A 15,744-nucleotide genomic window follows, 5' to 3' on the forward strand; every position below is an offset into this window, starting at 1 on the left:
AAAGAAACAGCATAGTCGCTAGCGGTCGAGTTTATATGTTTGACCTTGTCAAGGTGACCGATATCGCGGTAAAATTATTCAGTCAGGTTTTGGCAGCTATACAAGTCTGTTTTGTAGGCTGAAGCAAAATCGCAAAAATGAGCGTTCAAACAGATTCAGACAAACGTAAGCAAATATCTGTTCGAGGTATTGTTGGTTTAGAAAACGTAGCAGAGGTGAAAAAGGCATTTAACCGGCATGTCCATTATACATTGGTAAAGGACCGAAATGTTGCGACCCCCAGAGACTACTACTTTGCCCTGGCGCATACTGTTCGGGACCATCTCGTCTCCCGTTGGATCCGAACACAACAGTATTACTATGAAAAGGATCCCAAGGTATATATTTTTTAATACTAATTTTAGTTATTAATACTTAATTTTAAATTTGAAAATGAGATAAAATTTCATAAAAATGATAGGTATCTTATAATTTAAACTAGGCATTGCTTTATAAATTAAAGCCTTATTTTTTTTTAATACGATAAAAAAAAATAAGGCTTTAATTTTCATGAATATTACTTTATGAAACCACTAATAGCTTGTCCTATAAAAATCTATTAAATAATTAGCTATTTATTTATTTTAATTAAATTATCGAAAATTTACTTAATAAATATGTCAAACGACGATCCTTAAAAATTAACATCTTAAATTATATTAAGCTTTAAGAGTTCATTATTTAAAAAATATCTGTGCATCAAAAAATAAAAAAGATGTATACCATATAGTGATAATTAAAATGAACATCAATCAAAAACATATAAAATAACATAAAAAGGCAACAGTAAACATTTTATAAACTTATATATATATATATATATTATTATAGTATATATATATTTGAAGTCCGAAGTCATAGATAGTCATAGTAGTATATATTCAATGACTTGAAATCCTAGCTAGATGAATTTAGAAAAACATAATGAAATACTAAAAGTTTACAAATAATACCACCTTTAATAAATATTTACAGTCTTTTTTAGTACCTTACAATTTTTTATTGCTTTAAACTATGTTTTTTAATTAATACTGATAAAAAAATAAGTTATTGATTATATATTTCAATAAAATATTGCTCATATCCTACTCAATATTAAAATTTTGTTTAGTTAATATGTTTGAGTACTTGTCTGAAAAATGATTAAAATGTTTTTTCTTTTATATGGACCGATTCAATTGGCCACCTTGCTAATGATATCCCTTCGGGGGTGGCTGATATATCCCATGATTTCCATTCTGATATCTGATGATTCTATCTGAATTCTGATGATAATATTTGTAACATACATACACGGGATGTATAGGCCATATAAATGTCACTCTAAGGACATTTGTAGGTAATTGTAGGCTGTTAATTGCGATTTGCAGTATGAGTCGTGGCCAAATTTTGGACATCATTTGATGGCAGTTCTCAGTGTCTTTTGGTTAAATACCATTGAATATGGCATTAATTGATATCTGCGTATATCCAGTCAGCTTACTCGGTAAGAATATAATGGATACATATCATTATGTTATCTTGCTCCATGAAATATATTTCTTAAAACTGAAACACTGGCTTAACTTGTTAAGTGGCAAGTTATAAGCTTAACTTTAGAGTAAAACGAACAAAAAAGGTTACTGATTACACTCCATTAAATAATAAAAGAACAATCATCAAAGTGCAATACGTTAATAGAATCGTACGTGGGGAGTGCGACGACGTTTTTAACCATAATTTATTAATCTCATTAATTTGACATACATACAGACCCGGATTTATGCTAGACCTACAAGGTACCAAACTAGGGGCTCCGCCAGCCGAAAATATTATAATTTTATTCTAACCGCCTTGGAAAGAGGGGACTTCAAATTTTAAAGTGCCTAGGGGCCTTAGACCTCTTAGCCAGACATACGTACAGTTTTAATAAGTTACAAGTATTAATAAAACATAAATTCAATGGTTACATTCAACAGAAAAGTATTACTTATATAATCTAAAAACAATTGTGAGAACTACTACGTTATACGTAATAAACATAGAAGATGATGAACCACATAGTTCATGTTCAACTTTAAGAAGACAAGAACGAATTTCATGTGTATTTTTAGAGCTACGAAAAAAATGTTTTAGAATATATAAGAATGAGTATGAAACAATACAAAACAACAAACAATGTACGATGAAAGGTACACAAAGCCTTATTTTATACACTCGTGGAAGTTGTATGAGTAATAAAAAGCCTAGAAGTATTATAAGTTACTCCTTTTACTCTTAGGGTCCGGGTTTAAGTATTCTGTTGAAGTTCGAATTTGTGTAACCGACATAAAAAGCGCCGATTTATATCATAATTTTCTCAAAATGACTCCATGGTTTCCTCACGATGTTTTTCTTCACCGTCAAGTACGAGATGAATTTTAAACACAAATTTTAAAATTATAAACACAAATTAAGCACATGAAAATTCAGTGTAATAAGATGAAAAAAATATTTTAGATATTTGTTGGATTTTCTTATTGAGCGTCTACGTCGCGGAAGGACTATTTGTGATAAATTTTAAGTCAATCGGAGGGAGTTTAGGAGATCTCGTGATGAATGGTATTACGCGTACATATTTAAAGATTCACCTAATCTTTATATATGTACGTTGAGTATATGCTTTATATTTTGAGTTGATGTGAATTATGAGTTTTAATAGTATAGACTGACTTGATAAAGAAATTCTACGTCAAACGTAATAGTAGTTTTGCGTGAACTGAAACGTGATTCAATACAGGAAGAATATTTCAAGAAAATAAAAGCATAACTATTAACTCTTAGGACAGGTCATGTTGCGGTTAAGATTATAATTACAATAATAAAAGCATTTAATCTTTTGTTATTGAAACAGTAATTTTATAAAATAAATAAGATTAGAACAGTTATTTACTTGATCTTGGTATCTTAGTTAAAGTAATAACTCAATTAAATAACTACTTCAATTAAATGTTATTATACTTCGTTAGAAATAAAAAAATAATACTTAAGTGTTTTTGCTAATTTAAAGGGAATTCAAATTTAACACTTTTATTATATCTTATGTAATTGTGATTTTATTTATTACTTTTGTGAAAATTAAGAAATATTTTATAAATATATATTTTTAAGTCTTATTTCATTATTCTGCCTATTTTGTTTTGTATTTAAAAATAATGCTTAAAATTATTTATATAGAAGCTCCATATATAAATAATGGTTGATGTTAGATGCGCAATTTGGAACAAAAACACAAGCGTTTTTTTTGGTATCTTAAGTAAATGCAGTAATCGTAAGGGGGTTACCTACTTTGCTCTATGGAAATTGACTTTTAACTACAACGGAAGTTACTGGAAAGTCTTGTCGTAGTACCGATATTTAGTAATGTTAATTTGAAGAGTAAAACACACCTATATAAAATTATTGAAATAATTGATATCGAACTCCATAAAATATCTAATAATATCAAAAATAAATAAGATGAAAACGTCTTACAGGCGTTGAATTAACTCGATTTAATTGTTCAAGATTTCCAACATTATCATTGAAACGACTCATTTGTACTCACCTACAATGTCATCTAAATATGTTTGATATAATAATTCGTGTTCGAAATATTATTAATAGGTTCTAGGATGGCGAAACGCTAAATTTTTTCTCGTTTTTGTTATACATCCTTGTGGCTCAAAGAAATCCTAAAGACTTTAGTATGTATTAAGGTAAACATTTATTTCAGCGAGTATACTATCTCTCATTGGAATACTATATGGGAAGATCTCTACAGAATACTATGATCAACCTTGGTATCCAAGGAACTGTAGATGAAGCTCTTTATCAACTAGGACTCGATATTGAAGAACTTGAAGAATTAGAGGAAGATGCTGGTCTAGGCAACGGTGGCCTTGGTAGACTCGCTGCATGTTTCCTCGACTCTATGGCAACACTCGGACTTGCAGCTCATGGCTATGGTATATAAACATTGACTTTATTTTTGAGTATCTTATTATATAATCCGTTATATTCTAAATATATAGCTCAATTGTGGCAACAAGCTTAGTTTAAAAAAACGATTGAAAATAATTGTACATAAACATAATTGAAGCAAGTGGACGAAACATCGTTGGGTCGGCGCCAATTATCAATATGCGAACAAATTACAACGCCACAACGAACAGCATTTATAAAAATATATCTTTGAAGTTCGTAAAGTGTTTGTAAACAAATTGAACATGAAAATGTTGGATGAAAATTAACATCATATTCACACATGACTTTTTATCTTAGACGAAACTTAGCAAGGTGACAGAGTTCAATGGTCTATACAGATTAAACATTACTTTAAAATAAATTCAATGTAAAGTTCTAGAAAACATTGAACAAAACAAAAAAAAAAGATATTGTAAAGTAAAATCCAATAAATCCATGCCATGCAGGTTGCAAAATAAAGTTTCTTGCGAAATTTAGCTCGTGTTCGTTTCCGTTACTGTATAATATATTCTATTTATTGAGTTCTGTCGTTTAGCACAAAACAAATGACAAATCCTTGTACAAAATTTTTTTGGTACAATTAATAATATTTTTTTTTCATTTTTATAACTAGTTTTGTAAATAATTCATTATACAAATAATTACAAAATGCTTACATTATATATAATTTGACAAACAATATATATATATATATATATATATATATACATACATAATTATATTAGTTGAGTAAGGTTATAACATAAACATTTTATAAATTAAACTTTAACATTCAGCACATTCGCAAATTGCGTGTTTGTCAATTGATCTTTTAAATGAAAATATTGATGAATAAGATGAAACCTTAATTATTTCTGAAAGGATTTTAGTGAAATCATAATTTATTTTTTAATTATCATTTCATTTTATTATTAAAATCGAAATATCTTTGTGTTTACAATTTTGAACTTTCCTCAGGTATCAGGTATGAATATGGTATCTTCACGCAGAAGATAGAGAATGGGGAACAACAGGAGGACCCAGACGACTGGCTAAGATATGGTAACCCATGGGAAAAAGCGCGTCCCGAATTTATGCTACCCGTTAACTTTTACGGACGTGTTGTGGACACGCCGCAGGGTAAAAAATGGATCGATACTCAGGTAAAGTAAAATCATTTACGGTATCACCTTATTTTTGATGATATTTATGTAAATCTAATATATATAACACAGGTTGTGTTCGCCATGCCCTACGATAATCCAATCCCAGGCTATAATAACAATGTGGTTAACACGTTGCGCCTGTGGTCCGCAAAAAGCCCCATCGATTTCAATCTACGCTTCTGTAAGTCGACATTCTCATTTAAACATTACGTTTCGAATTTATTAATTTTAAATTTAACTCACGTAGTTTTTTACTTTTCTAGTCAATTCCGGAGATTATATTCAAGCTGTTCTTGATCGTAATGTTGCTGAAAATATATCCAGAGTTCTCTACCCCAACGATAATTTCTTTGAGGGTAAAGAGTTGAGACTTCGTCAGGAATACTTCATGTGCGCCGCCACACTACAAGATATTCTGAGAAGATACAAAGCATCCAAATTCGGTAGCCGTGAAGCAGTTAGAACTACTTTCGAATGTCTCCCAGATAAAGTAGCCATCCAGCTCAACGACACTCACCCAGCTCTCGCTATCCCGGAGCTTTTACGAATTCTGATCGATATTGAAAAACTTCCATACGAGGAGGCTTGGCAGCTTGTAGTTAAATGCTGCGCCTACACCAATCACACCGTCCTACCCGAGGCCTTGGAAAGGTGGCCTTGCACTATGCTAGAAAATGTACTGCCGAGGCACATGGAATTGATCTACCACATCAATTTCCTGCACCTCCAGGAGGTTCAAAAGCGTTGGCCTGGTGATATGGACCGCTTACGTCGCATGTCTCTTATTGAGGAAGAAGGAGAAAAACGGGTTAACATGGCAAACCTTTGTGTAGTAGGCTCGCACGCCGTCAATGGTGTTGCCGCCATTCACTCTGATATTCTCAAAGCGACTGTATTCCGCGATTTCTACGAGATGTGGCCAGAGAAGTTCCAGAACAAAACTAACGGTATCACGCCACGTCGTTGGATACTGTTATGTAACCCGGGTCTCTCTGACATCATTTGCGATAAAATTGGAGAGGACTGGACCGTCCACTTGGATATGTTGCAAGGTCTGAAACGCTGGGCTAAAGACCCAGCTTTCCAGCGAGCCGTTATGAAAGTGAAGCAGGAAAATAAGCTGAGGCTCGCATCTCTCATCGAAAGAGATACCGGAGTCAAGATAAACCCGGCGTCGATGTTCGACGTACAAGTGAAACGTATTCACGAGTACAAGCGCCAGCTCCTGAACATCCTGCACGTAATCGTTCTGTACAACCGGATCAAGCGAGACCCGTCCGCTCCCATCACTCCAAGAACTGTTATGATTGGTGGTAAAGCTGCCCCTGGCTACTACATCGCTAAGCAAATCATTGCTCTGGCATGCGCTGTTGGCAACACGGTGAGTCGCTTTGATTAATTGTAATATTTTTAATTCGTTCAATTAATTTATAGCGCACTAGCGATCCATTGACGTTGCATGTTTTTTTAAGTATTTATATTTGTTGTTTAATAAAAAGGTTTTTGTTCTTGGCAGCATCTCACCATTCCCGTCGCTATACGATAACCGATAGTTTACACCTGTTCGTTAATTATCTAATTAACGTTATTAAATCGCGATAAGTGACGTCACTTAAACTACGATAAACTGCTCTATTCCACGATAAACTTTAATTAGCATTCATTTTTAATGAAATATTAACTTTTGATTGTTTTTGTCTTATATTAAATAATTCGTCAATCTTAAAAGAAAAATAAAGTTTTAAGTAGTATTTTTTTTTAATTTTTCGAGAGGAATTATAACATTCAGGAAAATAAAATAGGCAAAACAATAAGACCAGTAACAGTCTATGAATGTCCCACTGCTGGGCTAAGGTCTCTACTCCTTTTTTATTTGAGGAGAAGGTTTTGGCGCTGCTCCAATGCGGTTTGGTGGAATACACATGTGGCAGAATTTCAGTGAAATTAGACACATGCGGACTTTCTCACGATATTTTCCTTCACCGTCGACTCACGAGATGAATTATAAACACAAACTAAGCACATGAAAATCGGTGGTAATTTCCGGGTTTGAACCCACGATCATCGGTTAAGATTCACGCGTTCTAACCACTGGGCCATCACGGTTTACATTATATTACATTATATGATGTGAAATTATAACTTATTTAAATAATAACCATGTGGGTGGTTCACTGAAGAATAAATCTACTTTTCAACCCGTGGGTGTCTAAAACATTTTTGCTAAGCCCCTCCAAACAAACACATGGTGTTTCAAACATATGGTGACTGGGAACGAATACAGAAGAAGCATTCCGCCTGACGTTGCCGTTAGCCAGACGTAAAAATCTGCTTAATATTTTCCATGCAGCTAACATAATGGCGGTGCATTAATAAACACGGCGAATGCACATCCATAATAAGCGATTGACCGAATTATGACGATAACGTATAACTTACTTTTAGGTCAACAATGATCCCGACGTCGGTGATAAATTGAAGCTCATATTTTTGGAAAACTACCGCGTGACGTTGGCGGAGCGCATCATGCCGGCCGCGGACCTGAGTCAACAGATCTCGACGGCGGGAACCGAAGCGTCCGGAACTGGAAACATGAAGTTCATGCTCAACGGAGCCCTCACCATTGGCACCATGGACGGCGCCAACGTGGAGATGGCTGAAGAAGCCGGCGAACATAATCTCTTCATCTTTGGTATGCGAGTCGACGAAGTTGAAGAATTGAAGAAACGCGGGTAGGTGTTTTTGAATGTTATTGCGTATTTTAAAATATAGTGGTGATTTTTCTTAAGTAAGTATCACCAACTCGGAGTTATTAGAATAACTACAATCCTACAGTGGCGGTCAGTGAGGTAGTATAAATACAGCGCATTTAACGGTGCGTGACAAAGTGTCTTATACTCTGTGACCACTTCCTATCAGGTATCACTTTGAAAGTAAATAAAATAAATGTTATTTCTTGAGAAGAGTACCCGATGTTGTAGTCATTAATTTAATTAATGACTTCAAATGTCATATTTTTTTTTTCAAATATAATTGTATTATCTGTAATTACGGAACGGGGACATACCTGACATATAACCTATATATAGGACCCTAACCTAACCTATATGTATATATATATAGGTATATATAGGTTAGGTTAGTTAAATATATATATATATATATATATATATATATATATATATATATATATATATATATAACCGTAACAGCCTGTGAATGTCCCACTGCTGGGCTAAAGGCCTCCTCTCCTCTTTTTGAGGAGAAGGTTTGGAGCTTATTCCACCACGCTGCTCCAATGCGGGTTGGTAGAATTCACATGTGGCAGAATTTTAGTGAAATTAGACACATGCAGGTTTTCTCACGATGTTTTCCTTCACCGTAAAGCACGAGATGAATTATAATCACAAATTAAGCACATGAAAATTCAGTGGTGCTTTCCCGGGTTTGAACCCACGATCATCGGTTAAGATTCACGCGTTCTTACCATAGGACCATCTCGGCTTTTTTATATATATATATATATATATATATATAGGATATACCTGACATATAACGTTCAGTATTTGTGTGTGCAGTCGAACCAAGGAGATGCACAAAAACACGTAGAGATGGATTGTAAAAGTCTTTATAAAGAAATCTTACACCTAACAAATTCTAAAGAATGTTTTGTTGACAGTCTCATGACAGCTCATATATACAATAGATTTCGAGGGCCTGGAATCAAATCCTTTTAATAACAGATATTCGGTTTATCTGTGCCGAAATCGCCCGGAGCTTGAAAGTTGTCAGTGTTACACTCTAGTGCCTTGTAATCACGTAAAGCCATTCATTTGGTCTTGGTTCCTGTGACTGGTCCCTCTCCATTCGTGTTCCACCGGACTTTGAGAGCAGGGGACTAAATACTATGTCATTGTCTCATGCGCAGTTGGCTACTTCTTAAGATTGGCATTGTGGTCAGAAGGAAATTAGTAATATAAAAGAGAAACACTTTGGTCAGTTACAACGCGTACGAGTACTACGAGCGCAATCCGGAGTTAAGGCAGTGCGTGGAGCAGATCCGCAGCGGGTTCTTTTCTCCGGGCGAGCCGGGCCGGTTCTCCAGCGTAGCCGACGTGCTGCTGCATCACGACCGCTTCATGCACCTCGCTGACTTCGACGCGTACATCGAGGCGCAGGAGAAAGTCTCGCGGGTCTACCAGGTTATATTTTTTCAATTTCATTTATTTTACGTTCAATTATCAGTATCGTTTGAAATCGGTACATTAATCGTTTCGCCGCAACCGGTAGTATGGAACGAACTATTGCATGAACGTTTGCCAATAGTTGCAACTGTATATACAAGGTTTAAAATATCCACCACTCATCAGATATTCTACCGTAAAATAGCAGTACTTGGTATTGTTGTGTTCCGGTTTGAAGGGTGAGTGAGCCAGTGTAATTACAGGAACAAGGGACATAACATCTTAGTTCCCAAGGTTGATGGCGCGTTGGTGATGTAAGCAATGGTTAAAATTTCTTAAAATGTCTTTGTCTATGGGCGTCGGTGACCACTTACCATCAAGTGGCCCAAAAGCTCGTCCGCCTACCTATACTATAAAAAAAAGAAGAGTCTCCATATTATTAGCTTATTCTGATCTATTATATAATTTTCAAATTAAATTAAAATATATTCCATCAGAGTGTTTTCTTCGAGAAATACCGATAGTGAATGACTTATTGAAATCCTTTTGTTTCGACTAGAACCCATCCAAGTGGGCAGAGATGGTGATCGAGAACATAGCCTCGTCTGGCAAGTTCTCGTCGGACCGCACCATCGCCGAGTACGCACGCGAGATCTGGGGCGTCGAGCCCACCTGGGACAAGCTGCCTGCGCCGCACGAGGTCTAGGCCGGCCAGGTCTGCTAGGTCGGCGAGGTCGGCTAGCCACTCGGCAGTTTAAACATTTATCTCTCACACTAGATATGGGTATGATGCTTGGGATTATTACACATTTTACTGTTTGTAGTTTTGAAAATTTTAAACCCCAACGATATTTTTTTATATTTAAATTAAACGAATCAGCTATATTATATTCAAAATATTAAATTATTACAATCATTATGGTTATAGACGAATATTTTAAAGCCATATTTTTTTAATGATTTAATATAATTTTTTAATCTTTAGAACAGGCATGATTTTTTGAGTTGAATAAAGAATGTACTAATGCCCAACAAAACAAATGGATATATAAATATAATGAGTTAAATAGTTTATGTTATATATTGGATAGTAGTTTAGTGTCTTATGCATAATGAAATATATTTTAATATTTACATACTAATATTTAATAACATGCCATAGACTTGCCTAAGGGTGCTCTTTGAATAAAACTTGCTATTTTGACACAAGGATGGAAATATTAATGATATTATTTTTGGATCTTCATAAAAAGGGTTTATTTTTTGTTATATATTTTAATCATATAATTAAAAACACATTTAATTATAATTTTTTCCCTCATATCGTAGCCTATGACATCTGTTGTATGTCTGTTATTTTGTAGACGTGATTTTTCTAATTGTCTTGTAACTTATATATTATATTGAATAATATATGTAGTATTTAATAAAATTTTCAATCAATTTCAATGATTCTTATGAGAATATAAATGTCTTAAAAGTGTATTATGTAGAAATGTCTGTTTCATTGGGAGTTAATAATTAGTAATAAATACAAAAATGTATTAATTAGTTAAATTATATATTATATTATATTATTAATATATATTTCTTAGTTATATTATATAACTAGAAACGAAAGCCATTGTTTTTGAGATTAATGTAGAAACAGCTTAAGTCCGTATATTGTTCCTATGTATTATTATTATAATTGTTGATACAAAAGTAATATATAGCTATATTTTTATATAAACGATATATTTTTGATGTGTGCCATAATACATGTTCCTCGTATAGTCGTTTATGTGGCTTTAAGTGTATTTTTTAGTTAAACCCAAATTACCATAAAACCTTTTTAATGTTTTTTTTTTAAATAAAATGTGTTTTTTGTTTTGTGGTCTGTACAATCTCTTAACCTTTTAAGTGCTGACCTATCGCTGCGACCGATCTATATGTAGAATAACGCTAAACTAACACGTTTCTTTTGTGTATTCATTTATTAAATGTAACATTTGACACTAATTTATAGTGTGAATAATTAACACGAGCAAAAATGTAAACATGTACACCAGCCGTTTAGCGATGTGAATTTTCCAGGTTTAAGTTTTGAACAAAAGACATACTAATAATATCATCTTTTATTAACTATAGCTGAATAAAGTGTTTACGATATAATTGCATTTTATTATGGTGGTCTTTTGGACCACACGTCGGTAAACCGTAATGCAATAAACAAAGGTTTAACGAATACATTACAAACCTCGTGAACCGCATTACGTACGTATCACAATACGCTTTACTATTAAAATATAGAACGCGACACTTCTAATTATATCGTAACTTTCACACTCATTGGTGTACCTGGGTTATATTATTATGTAATATTTTTTTTTTACTTTGCTTAAAGCCACGTCAACGGACTTTACATTAATAAGCTGTTTCATATTTAATTTTCAACACTTAACCCACTGCCGTTAATGTTGTATGATGAATTTATTTATATATGTTTATTTTATAGTCGATTTTATATAATGTTTCTCCCGTAGTGCGTATTATAACATTTGATATAATAAAATTTTAATAAAACTTGAATTACTAATAATGGGTTTCATTTTATTTCATATAAGTATATATTCAACAATAATATAGTATATAATTCGAATATTTGTATGTAGAGCTATTGTTGATGCTCAGTAGAGCTATAATAACATAGAATAGCGGATAATTTCTTTAGAAATATAAATGTACGTCGAATGTATATTTCACGGTTAAACCATTTATAATAAAGGAAATGGATAACGATCTCGACAACGAATGTCAATTAACTTCCTCGTCGCCATCTTGAATTTACGGACAGGGAAGGGTCTGGGAGCTCGCGTGTGTACTCAATCTATTTCTCGATTCAAGATCGGCACGCAGGACGCAGTGAATCCTGCGTGCGCAATTCACGTGTCTGCTCCTTTTATGTCGTTGACATTCGACGGTTCTCGGCAAGGATCGCACCCTGCTGTGTTTACTGCGGACGGACGGAGACGATAGCGCCGTCTCGCTTGCTCGTTGGATGTCATCGGCCGTTCATGCGGGAGCTACTACAAAGTACAATAGTACATGCTCATTCGGCGTCTTTAGCTTGGGCGGGTCGGTATTGCCGCTCGTCTTCTCGCGTGTGTTGTGGTGAATTGTGTTGTGGGAGCTACGCTGAGCCACCGCTCGCCTTCCCCAGGTAGTACAGATTCATTATTTTAAACTCGATTTCATTATACTTTTATCTTATTCAAGAGCACTTTTGTGAAATGCCGGCCGGGGAACGCGCCATTGCGATCGATAGCGATGTTGTCCTAAGTGTACGTAGAGTTGCTCGCCTGGGCTTGCTTCAATTTACTTTTCACTGGCAAAAATATTCGGGACTCATATAAATTGCAACGATAATTTATTACACACACCTATTAAACAACGCAAATGTTCGATATCAATGGATGTGTGTGATTGATATAAAAAAACTTTAATACAGGTGAAATAGGAAGCGATTAATTGTAATCAATTCGCGATAATATAGATAAACACCGTGACAACAAACAGTGCAATTTATGTTTAAACACTCGTCCTTCGCAATCTCACCGCTACTTACTATTCAATTGAAGATAATTAATGAATATTTAATTACGTGTTAATTCATAAAATAAATCTAGTTGGGTCCTTATCGATCGGTTTATTACAGCAGAAAATATATAGCAGTCTGAGGTCATGTTTAGCTTTATATACTGTTAGTCATTATATATTATATATTACAAATACTTTCGCTTTATGTATATGTAAGATTTAATAAAATATGTATAAGTATGTATATATTTTTGATGAGTAATCGCGGTTCATATTAAATGTCGGAAGTTGAACTAAAATAAATAGCAGTAGGTACTTGTATTGACGACGATATTTTTATATTGTTTAGGACGTAGGATAATTAATTGACCACGCCTAAGGACTATGCTATGCTCGTGTTTTTGATAGACCGTTAGTAGACGTTCTATAAATAGTCGCAATAGACCCAATTCCGTAAATACTGTTATGTTAACCGAAACGTTTTGGTATTTTATTTTTTGCAAATAAATCTGAAATTGTATCATCTCAACATTCAAAAACCTGCACACGTTTTTATAGAAAATATAAGTGGTTTTGTTTATCTAGTTCTGTAATACTGGTGGTAGAGCTTTGTGCAAGCTCGTCTGGGTAGGTACCACCCACTCATCAGATATTCTATCGCAAAATAGCAGTATTTGGTATTTATGTATTCCGGTTTGAAGGGTGAGTGAGCCAGTGTAATTACAGGCACAAGGGACATAACATCTTAGTTCCCAAGGTTGGTGGCGCATTGGTGATGTAAGCGATGGTTAAAATTTCTTACAATGCCAATGTCTATGGGCGTTGGTGACCATTTACCATCAGGTGGCCCATATGCCCGTCCGCCTTCCTATACCCTAAAAAAATATTTAATCATATATTTTTTACAATATGATATAATTTATTCATGAAGATAGTCTTAGGTTTAGAATCTAGATGTTCACAGTCACAGATATTCAGCTAAAGAATACCATAAAAAATACTATAAAATTCTTGTCAAAAATCCACTCGTCGAATGTCTAGAAGAAATTGCTAGAAACAATAAGACTGCCTTTATGCACTTTACATTTTCACTTGTTCATTTTAATCTAGTCGCTACTTACACCTTAATTATGAGCTAAATTTTATAGTATATTCAGATAAAATTTTGATTTCGATAAAATATTCTACGCGCGGTTTCCTTTTTAACATTAATATTAATTGTGAATTTACAAATTATCAATCAGATTTTAAGACATGTTTCAAATTGCATTACAAAGCATTTTTTTCTTATATTTTTGTTAAATATAAGAATTATCATCGGGTAAGAAATTGGAGGCTGGGTTTTTTCAATAGATATTATTAGTTGAGCATATGGTTGGCTCCATTCAATGAGCCTGTTTTCGTTCAAGGGCAGGTGCAATCCGAAAAGCGGTTGGAGCGAGATAGTTTTGTTCTAAAAGATGTCAGGTAGAAAACCTTTTATTCGCTAATAATTTAAGCGTAATCTCTTATATATTATAAATCCCTACAGAATAGTTAAGATTTTTTCAGAGAATGTACTTTTAGTGAAAATGCGCTAAAATACGTGGTTTTCATTATTTTACATTTTCTATACAAAGTTTTTTTCAGACGGCTTGAGGTTATCCGAGACATACCTTAGTGAAAATATCGGGCTGGTTGGCGTAGATACTTTTCTTACACGCCGATGGTTGTAGGTTCGATTCCTACCCAGGACAGACATTTGTGTGCATGAACATGTCTGTTTGTCCTGATGCTGGGTGTAATTATCTCTATAAGTATGTATTTACAAATGAAAAGTAGTATATGTAGTATATCAGTTGTGTGGTTTCCATAGTACAAGCTCTGCTTAGTTTGCCGTGTGTGAATAATGTCCCAGGATATTTTATTATTACATATTACTAATCCGTTCTTATTAAAAACGGATGGGATTTTTGGTAACGATCAAAATCAAAATATTAAAAAAAAAATACTTTACTGTGTTACCAACTGACTATTTCCTACCAACGTGTTTGTAACAGGACACACATTATCCGGATGTAATGCGATATATGTTTTGCTTCGAAGAAATGCTTAGATAAACTTCATGGTACTTTATTATTTAATCATTTTGTTTCAGACGGCATTATAAAAAAGAAAGGTTATATTTTTCAAAAGGAGAGTTAGTTTTAACTTGTGTCGGAGACAAACTTATCTTTGCTCACTAATAATAAATCTTATTTTCGAGATGTAATAAAACGTGCGACTTATATCTTTCTTCAGTCTGGTATTCAGCAGAGATCGATAAGTCTCCAAAGAGCATTATATATAATAGTACATAAGAGTACCGAGTTTGTCGTTTCGTCTGGAAGACCGTTCATTCAGGTTCAATATTATTCTAACGCTACTGCACCTTATGCGGTTGAAGTAAGGTTCAAATTTCGAGGTTGAATCTCTATTCGTGTAGAGTTCACCCCCACACAGTATTGCAATTGACAAATTCCTTCTCACGTATCTTACACGCCCTCTCTTTGACCGTTGATATTTTAATGAGCACTAACTCTATATATTTTTTAAGTATCTCTTTTTGTAAATCTCCTATTAATAATATAACAATATCATTCGTAAATAAATATAAAATTACTGCTTACTTATTTCCTATATGTAAATAAGAGAACGATATGTCAAATTATAATTTTTTGTACATTATTTTCTTAAATATCATTATCAATATTATTACGCAAAAGATACTAGAGCGTTCTCGATAAAACTTTTTCTGTTTCACAGCTTATTTGGTTAGCAGACGTTCTATAAAT

General features: G+C 33.7%; 2 protein-coding genes across 9 annotated transcripts in view; both read left to right on the forward strand.

Annotated features, from left to right (window-relative positions):
* The first annotated feature begins 15 nt into the window (after positions 1–15).
* LOC126771107 (glycogen phosphorylase) lies at positions 16–10,910 on the forward strand. The gene is made up of 8 exons (XM_050490834.1): positions 16–377; positions 3,773–4,004; positions 4,981–5,165; positions 5,238–5,349; positions 5,432–6,549; positions 7,614–7,900; positions 9,169–9,370; positions 9,912–10,910. The coding sequence occupies exons 1-8, from the start codon at positions 138–140 to the stop codon at positions 10,056–10,058; spliced, it is 2,523 nt and encodes an 840-aa protein (XP_050346791.1). The 5' UTR covers positions 16–137; the 3' UTR covers positions 10,059–10,910.
* Positions 10,911–12,461: 1,551 nt separating this feature from the next.
* The window catches only part of LOC126771094 (cell adhesion molecule Dscam2), a 60,893-nt gene continuing 57,610 nt past the window's right edge, over positions 12,462–15,744 (forward strand). For all 8 annotated transcript variants that reach the window (XM_050490808.1, XM_050490811.1, XM_050490809.1 and 5 more), the window contains exon 1: positions 12,462–12,554. The gene's annotated coding sequence lies outside the window, so the exon portion shown is untranslated. The remainder of the gene's footprint in view (positions 12,555–15,744) is intronic.

This window comes from Nymphalis io, chromosome 10, assembly GCF_905147045.1.
Source record: "Nymphalis io chromosome 10, ilAglIoxx1.1, whole genome shotgun sequence".
NCBI classification, from domain to species: Eukaryota; Metazoa; Arthropoda; class Insecta; order Lepidoptera; family Nymphalidae; genus Nymphalis; species Nymphalis io.